Consider the following 18,523-nt stretch of genomic DNA (forward strand, 5'->3'; position numbering starts at 1 on the left):
TGACACTCTTGCTAGGTGAGTGGTTTCAATAGTGAAAAATGTAAAGTTATGCATTTAGGTAGGAAAAATCAGATGCATCATTATAGGATGGTCGAGACTTGTCTTAGCAGTAGTACACATGAAAAGGATCAATGCCTAAATGGGGTGCAATTAACACCTGCACCAGTTGCCTAGAATTTGGGTGTGACATTTGATGCCTCCCTCTCTATGGAGGCTCAGGTCACCAATGTAGCTTGGACGGCATTTTTCCATCTTCGCCAAGCCCGGCTACTAGCGCCCTACCTGTCCTCCGAACACCTGGCCACAGTGATCCATGAAATGGTCACTTCCAGATTATACTTCTGTAACTCGCTCTACGTGGGCCTTCCCTTGTCTTTGACTCGGAAGTTACAGCTGGTCCAAAATGCGGCTGCCAAGGTCCTCACTAGAACACCTTTGAGGGCCCACATTCAGCCGGTGCTTCATCATCTGCACTGGTTACCAGTCTGTTTCCGAATCAGATTCAAGGTATTGGTATTGACCTTTAAGGCTGTACGCGGCCTGGGTACCGTCTACCTGTGGGACCGCTTGGTTGCTTATGCCCCCCGGAGGGCACTCCGCTCTGCGGGTATGAATTTACTGGTTGTCCCGGGCCCACGGGATGTTCGCCTGGCCTCGACCCGGGCCAGGGCCTTTTCAGTCCTGGCCACAACCTGGTGGAATGAGCTCCCAGAAGAGCTAAGGGCCCTGCGTGATCTACCAGCTTTCCGCAGGGCCTGTAAGACGGAGCTCTTCCGCCAGTCATATGGTTGAGGCCAGGGCAGCTCTCCCACTAATCCATCAGAGGATCCCCTCCAATATTGAAATCTCTAACATCGAGATCATTGTTAGATCTATTGTACTGGTGCCGCCCTCTTCTGAATATTATTCTCCTCACCAGGCTGAACTTGGGGGGAAGTCAGGTAACTAAGATCAGAATTGTGACCACCGCCGCTTATATGTTATATGTAACTTGTTGTTGATGTTAATTGGGGTTTTTATGGGGATTTTATTGTGTTTTCATTATTTATGTTGTAAACTGCCCTGAGACCTATTTGGAGAAGGGCGGTCTAAAAATTAAATCATCATCATCATCATCATCATCATCATCATCATCATCATCATCATCATCATCATCTGGGACTCTTAGTACACCAAACACTGAAAATGAGTCAGCAGTGTGACTTGGTGTCAAAAAAGGCAAATAGGATTTTGGGCTGTATTAAAAGAAGTATAGTGCCCAGAACATGTGAGATGATGGTACTGCTTTACTCTGCTGTGGTTAGACCTCACTTAGAATACTGTGTTTAGTTTTGGGCACCACAATTGAAGAAGGATGTAGGTAGACTGGAGGTCATCCAGAGAAGGGCAACAAAAACGGTGAGGGATTTGGAGACCAAGATGTATGAGGAAAGGTTGAGAGAGTTTGGTCTGTTTAGCCTGGAGAGAAGATGACTAAGAGGTGATATGATAGCCATCTTCAAGCACGTGAAGGGCTGTCATGTGGAGGATGGAGCACAGTTGTTTTCTGTTGCCCCAGAGAGTCGAATCAGAACCAAAGGGATGAAATTAATTCAAAAGTATTTTTGGCTAATCATCCAGAAGAAGTTCCTGGCAGTTAGAGTGGTTCCTCAGTGGAATAGGCTTCCTCGAGAGGTGGTAGGTAGCTGGCATTTTTTAAAGACAGAACCAGAGCCTAAGCTTGTGTCTATCTTTAAGAAGACCAAGTGTAGACAGGACAGAATTTAATTTGTATCACTCAACTAGAAGACCCATCTTAAAATCATCTGAACCTGGATCTAACAAGGCTGCACTCATGTTCAGTTCAGCATTGTGAATGCAAAAGAAAATTCAAAATAATTTTTGGCTAAACAGCCAGAAGAAGTTCCTGACAGAGTGCTTCCTCAGTGGAGCAGGCTTCCTTGAGAGGTGGTAGGTTCTCCTTTGGGAGTTTTTAAGCAGAGGCTAGATAGCCATCAGACAGAAATGCTAGTTCTGCGAGTTTAGGCAGATTATAAGTGGGGATTGTGTCCATGCTTGGTTCTTTTGGACCTTTCTTGCATACCCAGGGAAATCACCACTTTGATCACCAGTTTGGGGTCAGAAGGTGATTTTCATCCAGGCCAGACTAATTATGGATTCTGGAGGCTGGATTTTATTATGTAGCACAAGCAGATGATAATACTGTTTCCCTCCAGTGTGAACTAAAAGGGAAGGGAATGTTGTTTGAAGGTGGAATAATTTGGGCTTGCATCTGTGGATTGGTGCAGGATGATTGATGCCACTGAAGATACAGGATATAATTTTGCAAACAGCCTTGGAATCTCTGGGGAATGATCATCGCAGAGAGATGTAGACTATTTCGTGTGTTTTACATGCCCTTTTATCTGTTTCCAGCATCTTGTGAGTAGAGTAGCCAAGCAGCAAATACCACTAGAAGCTACAGGCTGCTAACCTTGTGCATCAGTACACTTGAGTCATCTCAGATTCTTGTGTCACACTCTCCATAGCAACCTTCTTTCAGCATTAAACTACCCACCCAGTGAATAGCTATTAACGTCCGTGCTTACTCTGTGGGTACCCTGGAAACCCAATTCACAGGCAAAAGTGGAATTATTCATCAGTTGTAAAACAGAACTATTCAAATAATGGCTTGTACTTGGGTCAGTTTCTTCTGAAACAGAGTTGAGACTCTACACACTTGATTTCACATACATGCCTGTGTGCCGTTTACAAGGGAGGGGGGTAGCCAGGAAGGCAACAGTGGTGCCAGCAGTAAACAAAGTACTCCTTTACAGTTTTAAAGTGATTGCCCAATGCATAGATATCTTGTGTGAGTTTACTTCTGAAAACGGCTATATGGTATAATTTATAGATTGGAATCCCATGAAGGAATGCCTGATTTCTGAGAAGACTCTGAAACAGAAGTCCCTTCTCTTCCATTTAAACACCCCATCTCTACCAATTTATGATCCTTTAGCCTGAACGACTTATAACATTTATATGTTGCTTTTGGAAAGCAAGGAAATCAGTATTCATCATGGAGAATAACAACACTTCTACAGTGTCTCAGTAACCCTTTCTTTGTAAGGTCAGCCAGTAAATTGTCCGTTTACTGCAAACTATGGATGGAATGTCACTCCATTGCTTCATTGCTGAGAAAAATTCTGAACAAGGTTCAGTGCTTAACTATAAAATATTATTAAGAAAAAAGACTATCTAAAAAATCCATGCAAAACTGACACTGAAAAAAACAAAAAATGTACAGTTGTATTGTGGACTGAGCTCTGAAGTCTGGAGATGAGCTGTAATTCCAAGAGATCCCCAGGTCCTATTGGAGGCTGGCATCCCTAGTCTCACCTGATATCTCTCCTCACTGCATCCTCTGTCCGGTATGATGGGTCCCACAATGCCTAGAACAGTCCTTTGGGGGGATCCTCTCTTATGTATCAGTAGTTCAGCTGGTTGGATCAAACTGTTATCATAATCTTAATGGCTTGCGTTCCAAACAGTGCTATTCTGTTATCAAGCATTGTTTGGAATGGAAGCTGTTAAGATTGTGGCGAATATAGGCTTTGACACTATCATGCAGAAACACATAAAACTCTATTTCTGGGCAGAGGGGTACCCTTATAAACTGAACATCCCTAAGCATTAATTATAGTACTAAGGACTAGCATTATATTTAGATATTTAACCACATTGCCTAATAGGAGATTCTTTAACTGTATTACTGTATTAAAGTATTTTGCAAGGTTTTTTCAGTTTCATCCCCACATTTTTCCATATGGAGGCCTTAGGGATCCCTCCCATGCATGTTGGCTCCCCATTTCTGAAGCTTCACATCCCTAATCAGTAGGCTTATTGGCTGGATCTTTTTTGGGATTGCTGCAAAAGGCATTTTTGACAATAGGAAGGGGAAAGAAGTTGGCACGTACTCTAAAGCAGGGGTTGTCAACCTGTGGTCCTGCAGATGTTCATGGGCTACAATTCCCATGAGCCCCTGCCAGCAAATGCGTTTGCTGGCAGGGGCTCATGGGAATTGTAGTCCATGAACATCTGGAGGACCACAGGCTAACTACCCCTGCTCTAAAGCAGCCCTTTTCAACTTTTGGCCATGGAAGAGCACCTGAAATAAATCTTCAGGTTTTGAGGACCTGCAAAAGTGATGTCAGCTGGGCACACCTCCCTACCATGGCTCTGGAAGTTGAGATGACCTGCCAGCCAAAAATACATAGAAAAGAAGTAGTATCAAGCTGGTGATGGTGAACCAAATGTTCATTCAAAATGTATAAGTACAATTCAAAACTAGTTCCTAGGTACAGTCTTGTTTTCATTTTACTTCCTCACTGATACCAAATTATTAAAATTATCTTATCTTATATAATTTTTTGTATCTCAAAATGGCTAAACTGATATGAGTCGCAGTTTCTTATGCCACGGTTAAATCAGTTTTATAAGCAAATGAGAGATCAAAAAGGCACACCCTTTATCAGAAGAAGAGGCATTCTCAGCTAGGCCTGCCAAGATTCCCTCTTGCACACTCGTCATTCCAACATGCTCTGTGAATTCACTGAATAGCTGAACTTTTCAGAGACATCCTCTGGCACAAATAACTACAGATGCCCTTCATAGGGTCCCTTCTAATTTCAACCTGCCCTGGGAGCTAGAGTTACCAAATTAGAGCGGCTGCTTCAGCTACCCGCTTTGCAGCTGTTGCTGATGTAAGGAACATCTAAATTGATGTTAGACTAGGCCTTTATCTTTTGTCTTTCTACATGTTGATAATGCAAGTCTGTAAAAAGAAAAGAAGCACCCAGTAGTATAACATGTTAATAAGTATCAGATTAATTAAGCTTCACAATAAACTTGCCTGTAAAATGGACATTTATGCACGACTTCATATCAAAGCATCACTGAAATGCTCCAGTTTATGAGCCAGTGGCTCTAGGCTACTTGGCTCTCCTCCATAAATGTTAATCATCTGACCTTTTATTTATTTATTAGTTTTTGCCTGGTAAATGCTTTTGAGACTCTCAAATGGGATTTGTAGGAAATTGTTTAATCATATTGCAAACTCTTTTTTTCAATTCAGAAATGGAGCCAAATTGGCCACATGCCAATGGAGGGAACATGAAAACTCATGACATGTCCTTCAAGTTGACCTTGGCTGCAATGTACAACTCCTGAGTTAGAACATTGGCATGGAAAGCAGTTTCCTTGAAGTGGCAGTTGGAATCCTTCATGCCATCTTTTGTGCAAATAAAAATAATCAGGAGTACTAACAAACATTGTAGCATATGATGTGTGTTTTGTGGATTAGATGTTGCAACACAATTATTTAGCCTAGAAACTACAGCTAGCAAATCAGACAGGATCTGTAATCTAAATATCTTTCTTGAGTATTTGTTTTTACTCTTCATTTAATTACTATGTGATATGATATCTGAATTGTTTTTGATGCACTGGATCTGATGTGCAATGCTCATAATGGTGCTGAATTTGTTTGTTCTGTTTTCTTTGTTTCTAACAGTTTTGGACTTCTGCTTTCTGTTTGTCACTGTCTGTTTATTGTTTCTTTTGCTTGCTCTAATGTTTATGTTGTCAAGCATCCTTGGTAATATCTGGACAGAAAATTGCTTCATCACACATAAAATTACTGATGTCTAAGCTGAAAAACAAGCCCTGCTCTGGATGGCCAGGCTAGCCAGCTCTCATCAGATCTCAGAAGCTAAGCTGGGTTTGCCCTGGTTAGTACTGGGATGGGTGGCCACCAAATAAGTCCAGGGCCCATTCTGCACATGCTAGATTATGTGCTTTCAATGCACTTTCGAAGTAGATTTTCCTGTTCTGCACTGCAGAATCCAGCTGCAAAAGCACACTGAAAATGCATTATCCAATGTGTGTGGAATGGGCCCAAGACTGCTATGTAGAGGAAGGCAATGGCAAACAACATCTGGCATAGACAATGCTACATGGTTGCCATGAATTGGCTATGACTTCATGGTAATTTCCACTACTAAGCTGAAAAGCATGCTATTTCTGGAGAAAAGCATTGGTCAGATCCCCACATTCTACAAAAAGCCAGATACTTCAGTAGTATTGCCATTACAAAACATTCCAGGGCCTATTCTGCACACAATAGATAATGCACTTTCAATGCACTTTAGAAGTAGATTTTCCTGTTCTGCACAGGAAAATCCAGCTGCCAAACCACATTGAAAGTGCATTAACCTATGTGTGCAGAATTGGCCCAGACCTCCAAAGGCACTGTGAGAAAAAAATCTCATGTTTTGTAATCCACCTCTTTTAAGTTAAGGATCCAGCAGCACACTGTAAAATCTGCACAGGTTGTAGTACAGATACACCAGCAATCCAAACAAAGGAAGTTTCTTTTGGGTTCTCTAAAGGGCATCAGCTGCTCCACACTTGTCCAGAATATGTCAGTGTCTGATGCAAAATCTTTCATCAATCAAATGTATTCATGAACTGACTGAAGACCGTCATGATGTTTAGGGATCAGAAGCTTTAAATGATTAATTAAAATTAAACCATGGTGGTAATTTAACAGCCTAGAGCTGTGTGAATGAAAACTGGATCATTCTGTTTCTTCGCTGATGAAATATCGAAGTTCACTTTTGAAAAAATATGGAATGAGGACTTTTGAAGGCAATTGCTTAAATATGCATTCATTAGAGGTAAATTGTTTGTTCTCTCAGCCTAGGTAAATTGTGCTCTCGTGGGTGAAGTGGGTTTCAGTTTACATCAGACAGATTCATATTTTTTTTTCTTTTTGGATATGTTCCCCAAATATACCCCAAATCCTATATTTTATTACTTTGCCTTGCAGGGAAATATTGACCACCTAATGAGGACACTGACAACCATAATTCTGGCATAAAATATTTGGCCACAGCCCTTATTCAACATTGAGCATGGCAAGCATGGGACTCTTCCGTCTTGTGGTCAGCCGACCACAAGGCAGCCAACCGCAGCCTGCCCCTCAACAGGTTGCATTGGCTTTCCAGGCTAAAATCCTGGACATAATGGCAGGCTGAGAAAGGGGGGAGGCAACATGGAATGACCCCTCTCAATTTACATCGGACAGATTCATATATTTTGTTTCCTTTTTGGATATGTTCCCCAAATATACCCCAAATCCTATATGTTATTTAACATCTCTCTTCTATGTGAGGCAGTTTCTCTTAATGATAGCTATATTTGAGTTCAATTTTTTTTTAAATGTTGAACTATTCTCTTGGGGAAGAGGGTTGTACTGCATAGTACTATAATTCCAAAAGTGTTTGGGAGCACACTAGAGTGCTAGAGGCGAAATGGAATGCATGCCATCATTATCATCAAACATGGAATACATGCCAAAAATCAATACATTTAAGACTTCTATGGTGCCAAAATACCCACCCATAAAAAGTTGTGCCTCTGTATGATTTATTCACAACTGAGATAGGGAGACATTCTGCATCAGATGTGAATGAATGATTCATTCACTGTTCACAAATGCAACCTGCACACCAAGAACTGTAAATTACACAGAGAGACAGGAGGGCAGACTCTTTTTAGGAGCAGGAAGCTCTTGAACTTGCAGAGTAAAAACAATTTTGTGTGAGGAACCTGCATTCTGTTTTGATTCAGAAAAAAGTATGCTTCGGCTATTCAAATTTTGGGAACGAGTAGCATAATGCATACTGACACAAAGTATAGCTATCTCTTACCATGTGTGTCTCTAAGTAATGAACATGCTAATTGCATCCTGCATTACAAATTTTCTGTGTGGAGTACTTTTTTCTAAACAATTGTGTATCTCACAGCGGTAGATGGATTATATCAGTTGCAGAGGATACAGAACAAGTCATAGGAAGCAATTAGACTAGCACTGCTGTTTAGGAGTCCGGTGCCAGTGTTCAGCTGCTGGTTAGCATCCATGTGAAGACTATAGGAGTTATTTCAGACCACATATTTAGGGGTGTGAATTGTTGGTAGACCCTATGAGCTGTGTTCATGCTTCTGCTAATAATGAGTGGCAGACTAATTGCTATCCTTTGGGGCAAATTGCGTGTGAACCAGGCCTCTGCTTGCCTGTCAGCACTCGCCTGTGGCAGACTTTTATAGTCCTAAAGCAAGACTTCTACAAAAATAAAAAGATGCCCCTCCACCCTGCAAGATATATAGTGATTTCAAGCCACTATTAATCTGCATTCCTTAATCCTTACTGACTAGAGCTCAGGGCCCTGATGAAGCTGTCAAAGTGGCTTGCAAAATGGAGCTCTTCCAACAGGTCTTCGGTTGAGGCTGGGATTAAGATCTAGCCCCCCTCCCCCTCAGGCTATGCTGTACCGTCAAGCAACCTTCCCTGTGGGTTGGCAGTGAAGAGAAGGAAGTTTTTAGCTGTCTTGTTTACCAGGGTTATGAGGTTTTATGGAGGAGGGTTTTATAGGGTTGTTAATGTAACCTGCCTCGAGTTAAAAATTGAATAAATAAATAATATAAATAGATTGAGTGTCCACTATAAAGCACCATGAACATTCAAGGGGCTTTAAAAGTAGTCATTATAGTACATTGCCCATTAACATTCCTCTGATTTAAAGATGAGTTACAGCTAACTATGGAATAAGGCCAATCATGCAACCGTAATTTTAAATAATTCCTGTGCATTATTTTTTAAAATTTGTAGTTGTAGCAAATATGTATGTTTTATCTGTAGGGCATTCTGTTTTAGGAGATTATATTTTCAGTGCAGTGGCATCTATTTGGACCCAACATTATTGCCATCTCTGGCCTGGGACATTCCTAGAGGTTTGGGAGTAGTGCCTCGAGATGGTGGGGTCTGAGAAGGGGAGGGAGCTCAATGAGGATGTGCTGCCATAGAGTCTGCCCTCCAAATCTGATGCTTCCTCCAGGGAAACTGATCTCTGTGGATCTGGAGATCATTTTTAATTCCTGGAAAACTCCTGGCCCTGCCTTGAGACTGGTAATAGCAGGATGCAAATAGAGAATATCCTAAGCTACATTTTGAGAAAGCACTGGATGCTTATATGAGTCATGACCAATAAATTACACAATATGCCCTACTCTATAGTTTAAATATAACTAACTTTTTCTGAATTATGCCCATAATTTCTTATTCTGGATTAATTAATTTTGAAGGTTTATGCATTTTTAACATTTGGGGGTTGGATGCTATGACTCCAAGTCTTTATCCAACAGAGGAAGCTTTTCTTCAACAAGGAAAGACTTTGCTCCATCAGAGGTGGTGGAAAAGGCAATGTCTGTCATACAAAAAAGAAAAGACAACCCTGAGGGGGCATCAAGAAGACGATTAGGATAGTGAGGTCAGCACCTTTGGGCCATTCCGCACCAGGATCTATGTTGCAAATTGGTTTTGGAACGAAAAAAATGCCATTTTAAATAGTGGAATTCGTTGTTATGCATACCTGCCTTTGTAGTGGAATCCAGTTGTGTTTCTATTGTTTCCCACAGGTTTCCGGTCTCGGCAAAAATCGCTATCCAAGAAGCAATATTTGTCGAGCTTTGTCCCGCCCCTGGCCGTCAATCAAATGAGCAGCCAATGGGCAGCTGTTATCATGCTCTCGAAAAGCCCCTTTGCCTTTAAGGCAGGTTTAAAAAAACAAACAAACACACGTTGCAACGAATCTGCATTGATTAGTTGCAACGGAGAGATCAATCTAGCTAGCAGGTGGCGTGTGAGCTGCTGTTTCATCGTTGCCACGCTCCCCATGAGTGGGAAAAAAAATCCACCACCACCCCCCGCACGGGCGTGATTTTCGGCCTAAAATAAAGGGAAAAATAAAGGGAAAATAAACCAGCAAACGGGGCTGTGTGGTGCTTGGTGACTTAAAACAGCTCTGGGAAGGGACTGCAGCCGGGGAAGCCTCGCTGGGTAAACGAAGGCTCTCCGGTGCATTGATCTCTGCTTGCTCCGAGAAAAAAAAATGGCGATCGCTTCACCAGAAGATCAGAGGAGAGAGCCAGGGGGAGGGACTTTGCAGAAACTGCAACAATGGTAACGCACAGAACTTTTCCGCTAGTGTTGCAGATTGGTTGCAAGAGTGTAGTGCTTTCTGGAGGGTGAATCCACTTTTTGGGATTTCCCTGAAAGCGCTACAACGAAGCATTTGTGGCGGATCGGTTTCAGGAGTGTGGCAGATTGTCTACGATGTTGTGCATAACTGCATTTTTGTAGCGATTACAATTTGCCACACTCCTGCTACAAAGAATCTGTGACGAATGGCCCCCTCTGTTGTCATTCCTTGTCTGATCCAGATTGCTATGCTTAGGGCAGTTTCCCCCTTCTTCTCAGAAGTGCAATACTCAGTCTTACTCTCTCTCACAGGTAGAGATGTCATTAGTGACCTATCTCTGTATCTTCTCTTTCTTATTAAATATATTAATTATTGCTAAATATACCTTTACCAACTCTTTAATCAGGCTGTGCATTGTTGTTGTATTAACTACTCTGCCAACAGGGGTTATGGAGGTCCAGATTAAGAGCATCTCTGAATAAATGTAGAAAGCTCTCCAGAGGCTCTTGGCACAAACAGGAGAGAACAAAGGAACAAAGATGGTGACCTCCTGTGGTGTACCACATAAACCTATCTATCATGGTCACTTGATAGATAGGTCCATGGAGAACAATTATCTAGTTTGGATAGAAAGAATGGTCACCTTCTTGAAACAGGATTATGGGATACTATCCAGAATGCCCAACCAGGAGATGATGAAACAGCAAAGCAGAGAACCTGGAACTCCAACAATGTAAAGGCAAGAGGGGATATCATCTAGCTGATTGTAACTTCTACCCATTTAATAACTCTTTGATGTTAGATCAAAATTACTGTCCTACCTGTGAAATGATTCGTTTTTCAGAATTTACACGTAACTTTAAACAATGGAAATCCTGCTCCAGGTGTTGCTGATTTTTGATAATGACCCAGAGCCTGCTTAGAATGTTGCTTATAATGTTTATGGATCTCAATTCTGTGGACTAAACTTTGTGTGTGTAGGTGTGTTCGCATGTGCATTAGAGAAACATGATAGGGACACCAGGTCCTTGTGTCCCTTTAAGAGCAATTGATAATGGCCTAGACATTTTTGTTATCCTTAGGTCACATTTTCTCTCTTTTGTTCTGTGTTCCAGACAGTGAAATTATCCCTCCTGATTGCCTCCGTCCAAGATCCTTCACGGCTATCCGCCGCCCCTCATTGCGCAGAGAGACTGAGGACACCCGACTGTCTGTGAGCCTTTGTGACCTCAACCTCCAAGAGGAAAACTTCCATGTCATGGCTGCCATGTGTCCTATCCCACAGAACTCCCTCAACTCCCAACATTCCCATCTTCTCCCATCCCAGCTTGAAAGTGATCTCCGTTTCCACCAGCTCAGGGGAGCTCATATTAAAATTTTGGATGACCAGACTGTGGCTCGTCTAGAACATGCTCGAGAAGAGAGAACTTTGGTTTTTACCAACAGGCCCCTTAGAATCAATGAGACTATATTTGTGAAAATTAACAAATCCAACACCTCGCGCAGTGGAACACTCTCTTATGGGGTCACCACCTGTGATCCTAGCACTCTGAGGCCCAGTGACCTTCCTTATAATCCAGAGTCTTTAGTGGACAGAAAAGAGTTCTGGGCAGTTTGTAGAGTGTTGGTGCCTCTCCAAAGTGGGGATATTTTGGGTTTCATGGTGAATTCAGAAGGTGAACTGCATTTGAGCCACAACGGAGCAAGTGCTGGCATGCAGGTCTGCGTGGACTGTTCCCAGCCACTATGGATGTTCTTTGGTTTACATGGAGCAGTGATGCAAATCCGTGTCCTGGGTATGTTTTGTGTTTGAAGTATATTTTGTGTTTGGGAGATCACATAGAGCAAATGCTCTGAAAAGGCAGCATAGAAACGTTCTAGATTTCTAAATATTGAAGTGGGTAGGGTAGTGATAGCATGTGAAAATGTTAAGAGAGCAAAGAAAAGACAAAGTGGATCCTGAGGTAGAAAGCTCAGTGTTGCATGCATGGGAGTTTGGAGGCAGGTGATGCAGAAAGTATGTTTGTTTGATCGGCAAACCATAATTCTAGCCATCAGGATCCCTAGTAGAACATTACCAACTGCCAAAAAGAAGTAATTGTTTTGGTCCACCATCAATTCATATGTGTTGGAAGGAATAGAAAAGAAATAGCATAGTGGACTACTTGCTTAATTTAGGCAACATGCACACATTGCTAATCCAAAATAAAGAATTTTGTTTAATAGGACTGGAACCGTATCCTCAGCATACAGTGTCCTATCCTGCCAGCAAAAGGCTGGTAAGCATGATTCCATTGGAAGTAAGCAATCTAGCTGTGTCGCTTTGAAGAACAAACACCTTAAAATCCAGTCATGAAATTTAATATTTATCTAACTGAAATATGTATAGTCTGTTACATTTTTAACCTGATCAAAGTGGCCTACATGCTATTCCCATCCTCCATTTTTTCTTTACAACAATGAGATAGGTGACACAATAAAATCAGAGTCCAGTAACACCTTTAAAACCACTGTCATGAATTGACCACTGTCATGATGGTCAGTTCATAGTCTGAGGAAGAGTGCTTGCACTCGAAAGCTCACGCCTTGAATAAATCTTTGTTGGTCTTAAAGGTGCTACTGGACTCTGATTTTATTATGCTACTTCAGACCAACACGGCTACTCATTTGAGATAGGTGAGTGTGTGTGTGTGTGTGTGTGAGAGAGAGAGAGAGAGAGTTACTGGTCCTATGTCATCCAGTTAGCTTAATGGCAGACAGAAAATTTGAACCTCTGTTTCATTGCTCCTAGTCTGATATGCTGACTGCTACACCACACTATGATGTCCTCCTATAAATGCCACTGCTAATGGATAGTTATCAAAAGGAGCACAAGAATGCGATGCTGTTGTACCAGACCCCTCCCCCAATTTCCCCTAGGGGTTTGGTGCTCTATTCCAGCAAACCTACTACTAGTTCCAGCTCTCACTGAAGTATTCCTAATCCTTCTGCCATGGTTGATAGGAAGCATTTTTACTGTGGTCTGATAATTTTGCTGCAAGGCATAGCAAAACTACGTCGTTTTTTTTTAAAACAGCAACAAGGGAAATGTACACTGCAACGCATTCAAAGTGGTAAATCTTTAAAGATTTTAGAACAAAAGAGTTTAATGAAATATTTGGGTATTGCTGCAGGAGGGTATAAGTAGCCTTGCTGGTATCAGATCTGTTTTTTAAAAGCGATTTTCTAGAAAGAGAGGAAGTGAAATTGTTCACTAGATTTGAGGATATGATTTACAGAAGATAGTCATGGGATACACTCACCCCTGGATACTGCTGGGAAATCTCTGTAATAGTGGCTCATTTGTGCTATAGATTAATCGTTGAAAGCTGACAGGCACAGTTATACTCAGCAGCACCTTGTCCTTTTAAAAAAAATCCAACCTTCTTCTAGCTTGCTACCATTTTGCTGTCTTGGGAAAGTACTATTAAAATCAGTTGTTTAAAATGAAGCCCTTGCAAGACAGGCTTGGAATGGCAAACACAGCCCCTGACTGCACAAAAATAGGATTGCTCTGGGAACACCCGACTTTTATGAGCCACGTTTTTAATTCTGTTTTCTCGGGGGGGGGGGACCCCTCACTAAAAAGACCAAGAGTTATCAGGTCAAATTTAGCAGGCCAGTGTTCTAAGGCGCTTCACTGTCTAAAGTGTTCAACAAACCTCAAGGCAGATTGTGCTTTAATACTTGAGCAGAAATCTCTTTGAAAGCAGCTTCTTTGGGGTTTCTGGTAACTGTCTAAATACATTTTTTAGATTCTTTCAGCACATCCTGGGAAAACATTAGCTGTGTTAAATATTGTGTCAGACCTTCCATTGGGCTTAAATTGGTTTTTAAATTTTATTTTGACCTCCACATTAGGCATACATTAGTAATGTTAATTTGCAAGCAGTGTCCAAAGGGACTTCATCTTTTGGTGCTACAGGGCTGTGTTCTGACATTGCATAGTGCCACGAGCGGATCTTCTATTTTAGCATAATTTAAACTGAAGTGAGTGTATTTTGTTTAGTGCCTGAAATGAGAACCATGCTTGGCATAAGCTTTGAGGACACCCTGTTCAGCATTAGCCTTTCCTCCTCAAGGTGTTTTCACAATGTGAGGTAAAGCACTCCTGATTCTTCCCAAAGGTTAATGTGTATAGTAACAGGCTCATTCCATCTTGCAGGTGTTGTTAACTGGGCTTCTTTGCCTACCTAGCCTGTATCATCTTCAAGGTCAGAGTTAGGAATGGGGTGATTGGTTCCTCATGAGAACCTGCAGCCCACAGGATGGGCTGAGGAATCAGGAGTGATGAGGTAATTTTCTGGAATGTTCTAGCAAGAACACATCCTGGTTGGATTGTCATCATCACCTTAGACTGGTTGGCCAAAAAGACATAATTGAACTAAGAGCTTGGAGGAAGACTAGCTTGGATTCTGATGGACTAAAGGCCTGAGCTATGATATGCTGGGACTGCAATGTAGAGAATGCTTGAGCTGTGGCCTTTGTAAGATTGTGCTTTCTGATGCAGATTTCTAATGTGTTAGATAGTTAAGCTAGATCTTCTTGTTTTACTTGCTGTATGATGCTCTCTTCCCCCTATCATATTGCTTATTGTTTTGAAACAATATGTCCAATCATCTACATTTATGGATGACTACTTCCATGAACAGATCTCCTATGCTAAATGCATTCCAGTTGTTGCCATCCAACCCAATATGGGGAAGGGAGAGCATGCTTGTAGTTTGAATGTATGGAGCTGCCTTGTACTGAATCAGACCGTTGCTCTATTAAGCTCAATATTTTTTATTCTAAGTGGCAGCTGCAGTCCAGAGGAGTTCTTTCACATCATCTGTTTTCGGATCCGTTTAACTGTTATTAAAATTGAACCTGGGACATTCTGTTCTGTAAACCCAGGAGTCTGCTACATGTGGTTAAAATCCCTTCATCCAGTTCAGTCTTACACCTGATCTCAGAATCCATATATGAGTAGCCTCATGGAGCCCCCTGCACCATTTGGCAAAGTGATGTGAGATGATGGGCACATTGCTTGCATGATCATTTTTGTTAATTTAGGAATTATCTAAGAGATGATATGGAGATACAAAGGGCCAAAGTAGCAAACCTCCTTATTCTATTGTTTCAGACTAACACAACAATCCACCTGAATCTAATACCTGTAAATCTTATGTCTATCTCTTTATAAAGAGCTAAACTGCTCTGTCTGATCAGCCAAATAGATGACATTTTTCTAGTGAGAAGGGAACCTTTCTTGCACTACAGTAGTAGAGCCAGAATCACCTTCCTTTGTTGAGTTAGTTTTCCTATTCATTTTCTTTATAATAGCAATAATAACAAATATAACTTCTGATTGAATCGGCCACATAACCAATGAACAGAGTCTTAGACCATCGTGATTTGCTGGCACTTTATGTATGTATGTATGTATGTATGTATGTATGTATTTATTTATTTATTTATTTATTTATTTATTTATTTAATATTTTTATACCACCCTTTCCTATGGCTCTGGGTGGTTTACATAAAACGTTTTGAAACATTTACTTGGCAGGAATATCCAAGATAAGTTGACTGAATCCTCCTGCCAGCGTGTCTAGGCCTATTGTTGTTGTCATCCATTCATTCATTCTTGGTGATCCCATGGCACAGCTGCCACCACGATCCCTGATCCTGCACTGCCTCCCTCAGCCATGCAGTGTTCTGGCCGGCATCCCAACCACATCCAACCACCACCTAAAGCATCCAATAAAAGTGTGTATCCAACCTTTGCTTGAAGACTGCCAGTGAGGGGGAGCTCACCACCTCCTTAGGCAGCCTATTCCACTGCTGAACTAATCTGACTGTGAACATTTTTTTCCTGATATCTAGCCTATATCGTTGTACTTGAAGTTTAAACCCATTACTGCGTGTCCTCTCCTCTGCAGCCAACGGAAACAGCATCCTGCCTTCCTCCAAGTGACAACCTTTCAAATACTTAAAGAGGGCTAACATGTCCCCTCTCAACCTCCTTTTCTCCGGGCTGAACATGCCCAAGTCCCTCAACCTATCTTCATAGGGCTTGGTCCCTTGGCCCCAGATCTTCCTTGTTACTCTCCTCTGTACCCTTTTATTTACGTCCTTCTTGAAGTGAGGCCTCCAGAACTGCACACAGTACTCCAGGTGTGGTCTGACCAGTGCTGTATACAATGAGACCATGATATCTTGAGATTTTGATGTGATGCCCCTGTTGATACAGCCCAAAATGGCTTGCCATCTTGATTTTTGGTGCAATGGGGTATGTAGATTTTCATCCACAGAGTTATAAACCGTACTGTTCTCTCATGATGGAGCCTCATTTAAGCCAAACATATGACAGGGAAGAAGGCTTTTGTTTTGTACACTTCTTGGCTGCTGTTTAATGTCTCTCTCTTTGTTGTGTGTATATTAACTGTGATGAGGTCTGTTCCCTTGCCAGGGTGTTTACAATATACAGTACAATTATCTTCATCTGAACAGACTGGTGTGTGTGTGTTTGTGGAAGGGGGAGTGGGCAGCTTCCAGAATATTCTGGTAGCTGTCACTAGGGCAAATAGAGGACTGTAGGAGACCACCCCACAATGTTTATGGTGGGAGGGGGTAAAGTGTAGGTTCTGGAGCAAACAATAGAGTCCCATGACTATCTCAGAGCAGTATAACAGATACAGGGAGCTGCAGCATCAGATACAGGCTGTTCAGTCTTCACTAGGAATGGGTGGAACTGTCCAGTCCCAGTTGGCAAAGTTTTGACAGAGTCTGGAATGACATATTTCTTTTCTGCCAAAACCCCAGGGTAGATTATGGAAGCAAGGCTCAGCATGACTGGGCTTCTGTGTACATACCTGAAAGGCCACCCACTGCATGAAGGGGTCACACCGTTCCACTGCTCCAATTCCAGGGAGGTAGCTGTGCTAGTCTGCTTCAGTGAGAAATAAACAGGCCTTTTAAAAGCAGCACATTTTAAATTCTAGCAATAGCTTTTGTGACCTAGAACCAACATCTTCAGATGCACAAGGTGAACTATCACTTGGAAGAAGGCTTATCTACATGAGATTATGAATTGTGGATGGGAGGGACAATGAAATGCAGGTGGTACAGGGTAAAATGTAATTATGTAAAATACAAATGCAATCAAGAAAAGTACAGAGACCATTTTGAGATTGGCAATAATGCAATTTCCCTAATTTTGCTAAGCCGATTAGCACCTGAAATTGCTAAGGGATGCAGTGGTTGTTTCTGTAATGGCTATTCTGTAGCCATTACAGGTGTTAATCAGTTTAACAAAATTTGGGAAATGACACTTATCACCAAGTACTGCTATTGTCACTCTTCTGCACTATTTTTGAATAAGCTTGAATTGCTCATAATTATTTCTCTCAGCCTGTATATCCTTCATTTTTGAGCCTGTTGTTTACAAAAAAATTCCTTCAGGGACTTTCATTTTTCTCTATACATCTCTTAGGCAACAAAGTTGACTGTGATCTATAGAAGCTTGTTTGTTTAGAACATTTTATTCCACCTCTCTAGAAACCCTGCAGGTAGCTTACAAAATAAAAATAATACAACTAACACAAAAATAAAAGTTATCAATGAAAATCTGGCATCCAGCATATCTTAAATTGAAAGTCTGGAATTTAAGGTGCCACCCACCGTTGTACTGGGATGGCCAGTGAATGCAGTGCCTTGGGTGGTTGCTTGGCCATATGACAAGCCTGGGAATCTCTGGCTGAACAGGTGTTATGGGAAATTTTTGTAATGAGCTCCATGGCCATGCAGGATTGCACTGTAGCCCATATGCACTTAGAAGAAGAAGAAGAAGAAGAGTTGGTTCTTATATGCCGCTTTTCCCTACCCGAAGGAGGCTCAAAGCGGTTTACAGTCGCCTTCCCATTCCTCTCCCCACAACAGACACCCTGTGGGGTGGGTGAGGCTGAGAGAGCCCTGACATCACTGCTCGGTCAGAACAGTTTTATCAGTGCTGTGGCGAGCCCAAGGTCACCCAGCTGGTTGCATGTGGGGGAGCGCAGAATCGAACCTGGCATGCCAGATTAGAAGTCTGCACTCCTAACCACTACACTACACCAAACTGGCTCTCTTAGACTCTGTCATAGAAAGGGTGAAGAGTTTTTATCCTTATCCATTGTTGTTCCTCTATATGTTTATGAAACAGCCTAAGGGGTGGGACATGTCCAGCTGTCCAGTTTGGAATAGGGCCAATCAGTGTGCAGCCAGCTTTGCCCTGATTGGCCCTGCCCCTGCATTTCCTGCCCTCCATCCCTGGACTCTAGCCTCTTTGCTCTCAGATGCCTCAGCAGGTAACGGGAGAGAGCCCTGGGCAAAGGGTCGTGGTGGAGGGCTTGCTAACGAGGGTCTCTTGGCCTGCTAGGCTG

At 42.0% G+C, this 18,523-nt stretch overlaps 1 protein-coding gene across 4 annotated transcripts in view; it reads left to right on the forward strand.

Annotated features, from left to right (window-relative positions):
- The window catches only part of NEURL1 (neuralized E3 ubiquitin protein ligase 1), a 160,358-nt gene that overhangs the window by 131,583 nt on the left and 10,252 nt on the right, over positions 1-18,523 (forward strand). For all 4 annotated transcript variants that reach the window (XM_077349611.1, XM_077349613.1, XM_077349615.1 and 1 more), the window contains exon 4: positions 11,195-11,875. In XM_077349611.1, coding sequence (XP_077205726.1) covers positions 11,195-11,875 — 681 coding nt within the window. The remainder of the gene's footprint in view (positions 1-11,194; positions 11,876-18,523) is intronic.

The sequence above is a fragment of the Paroedura picta genome, chromosome 8 (assembly GCF_049243985.1).
Source record: "Paroedura picta isolate Pp20150507F chromosome 8, Ppicta_v3.0, whole genome shotgun sequence".
Classification (NCBI taxonomy): Eukaryota; Metazoa; Chordata; class Lepidosauria; order Squamata; family Gekkonidae; genus Paroedura; species Paroedura picta.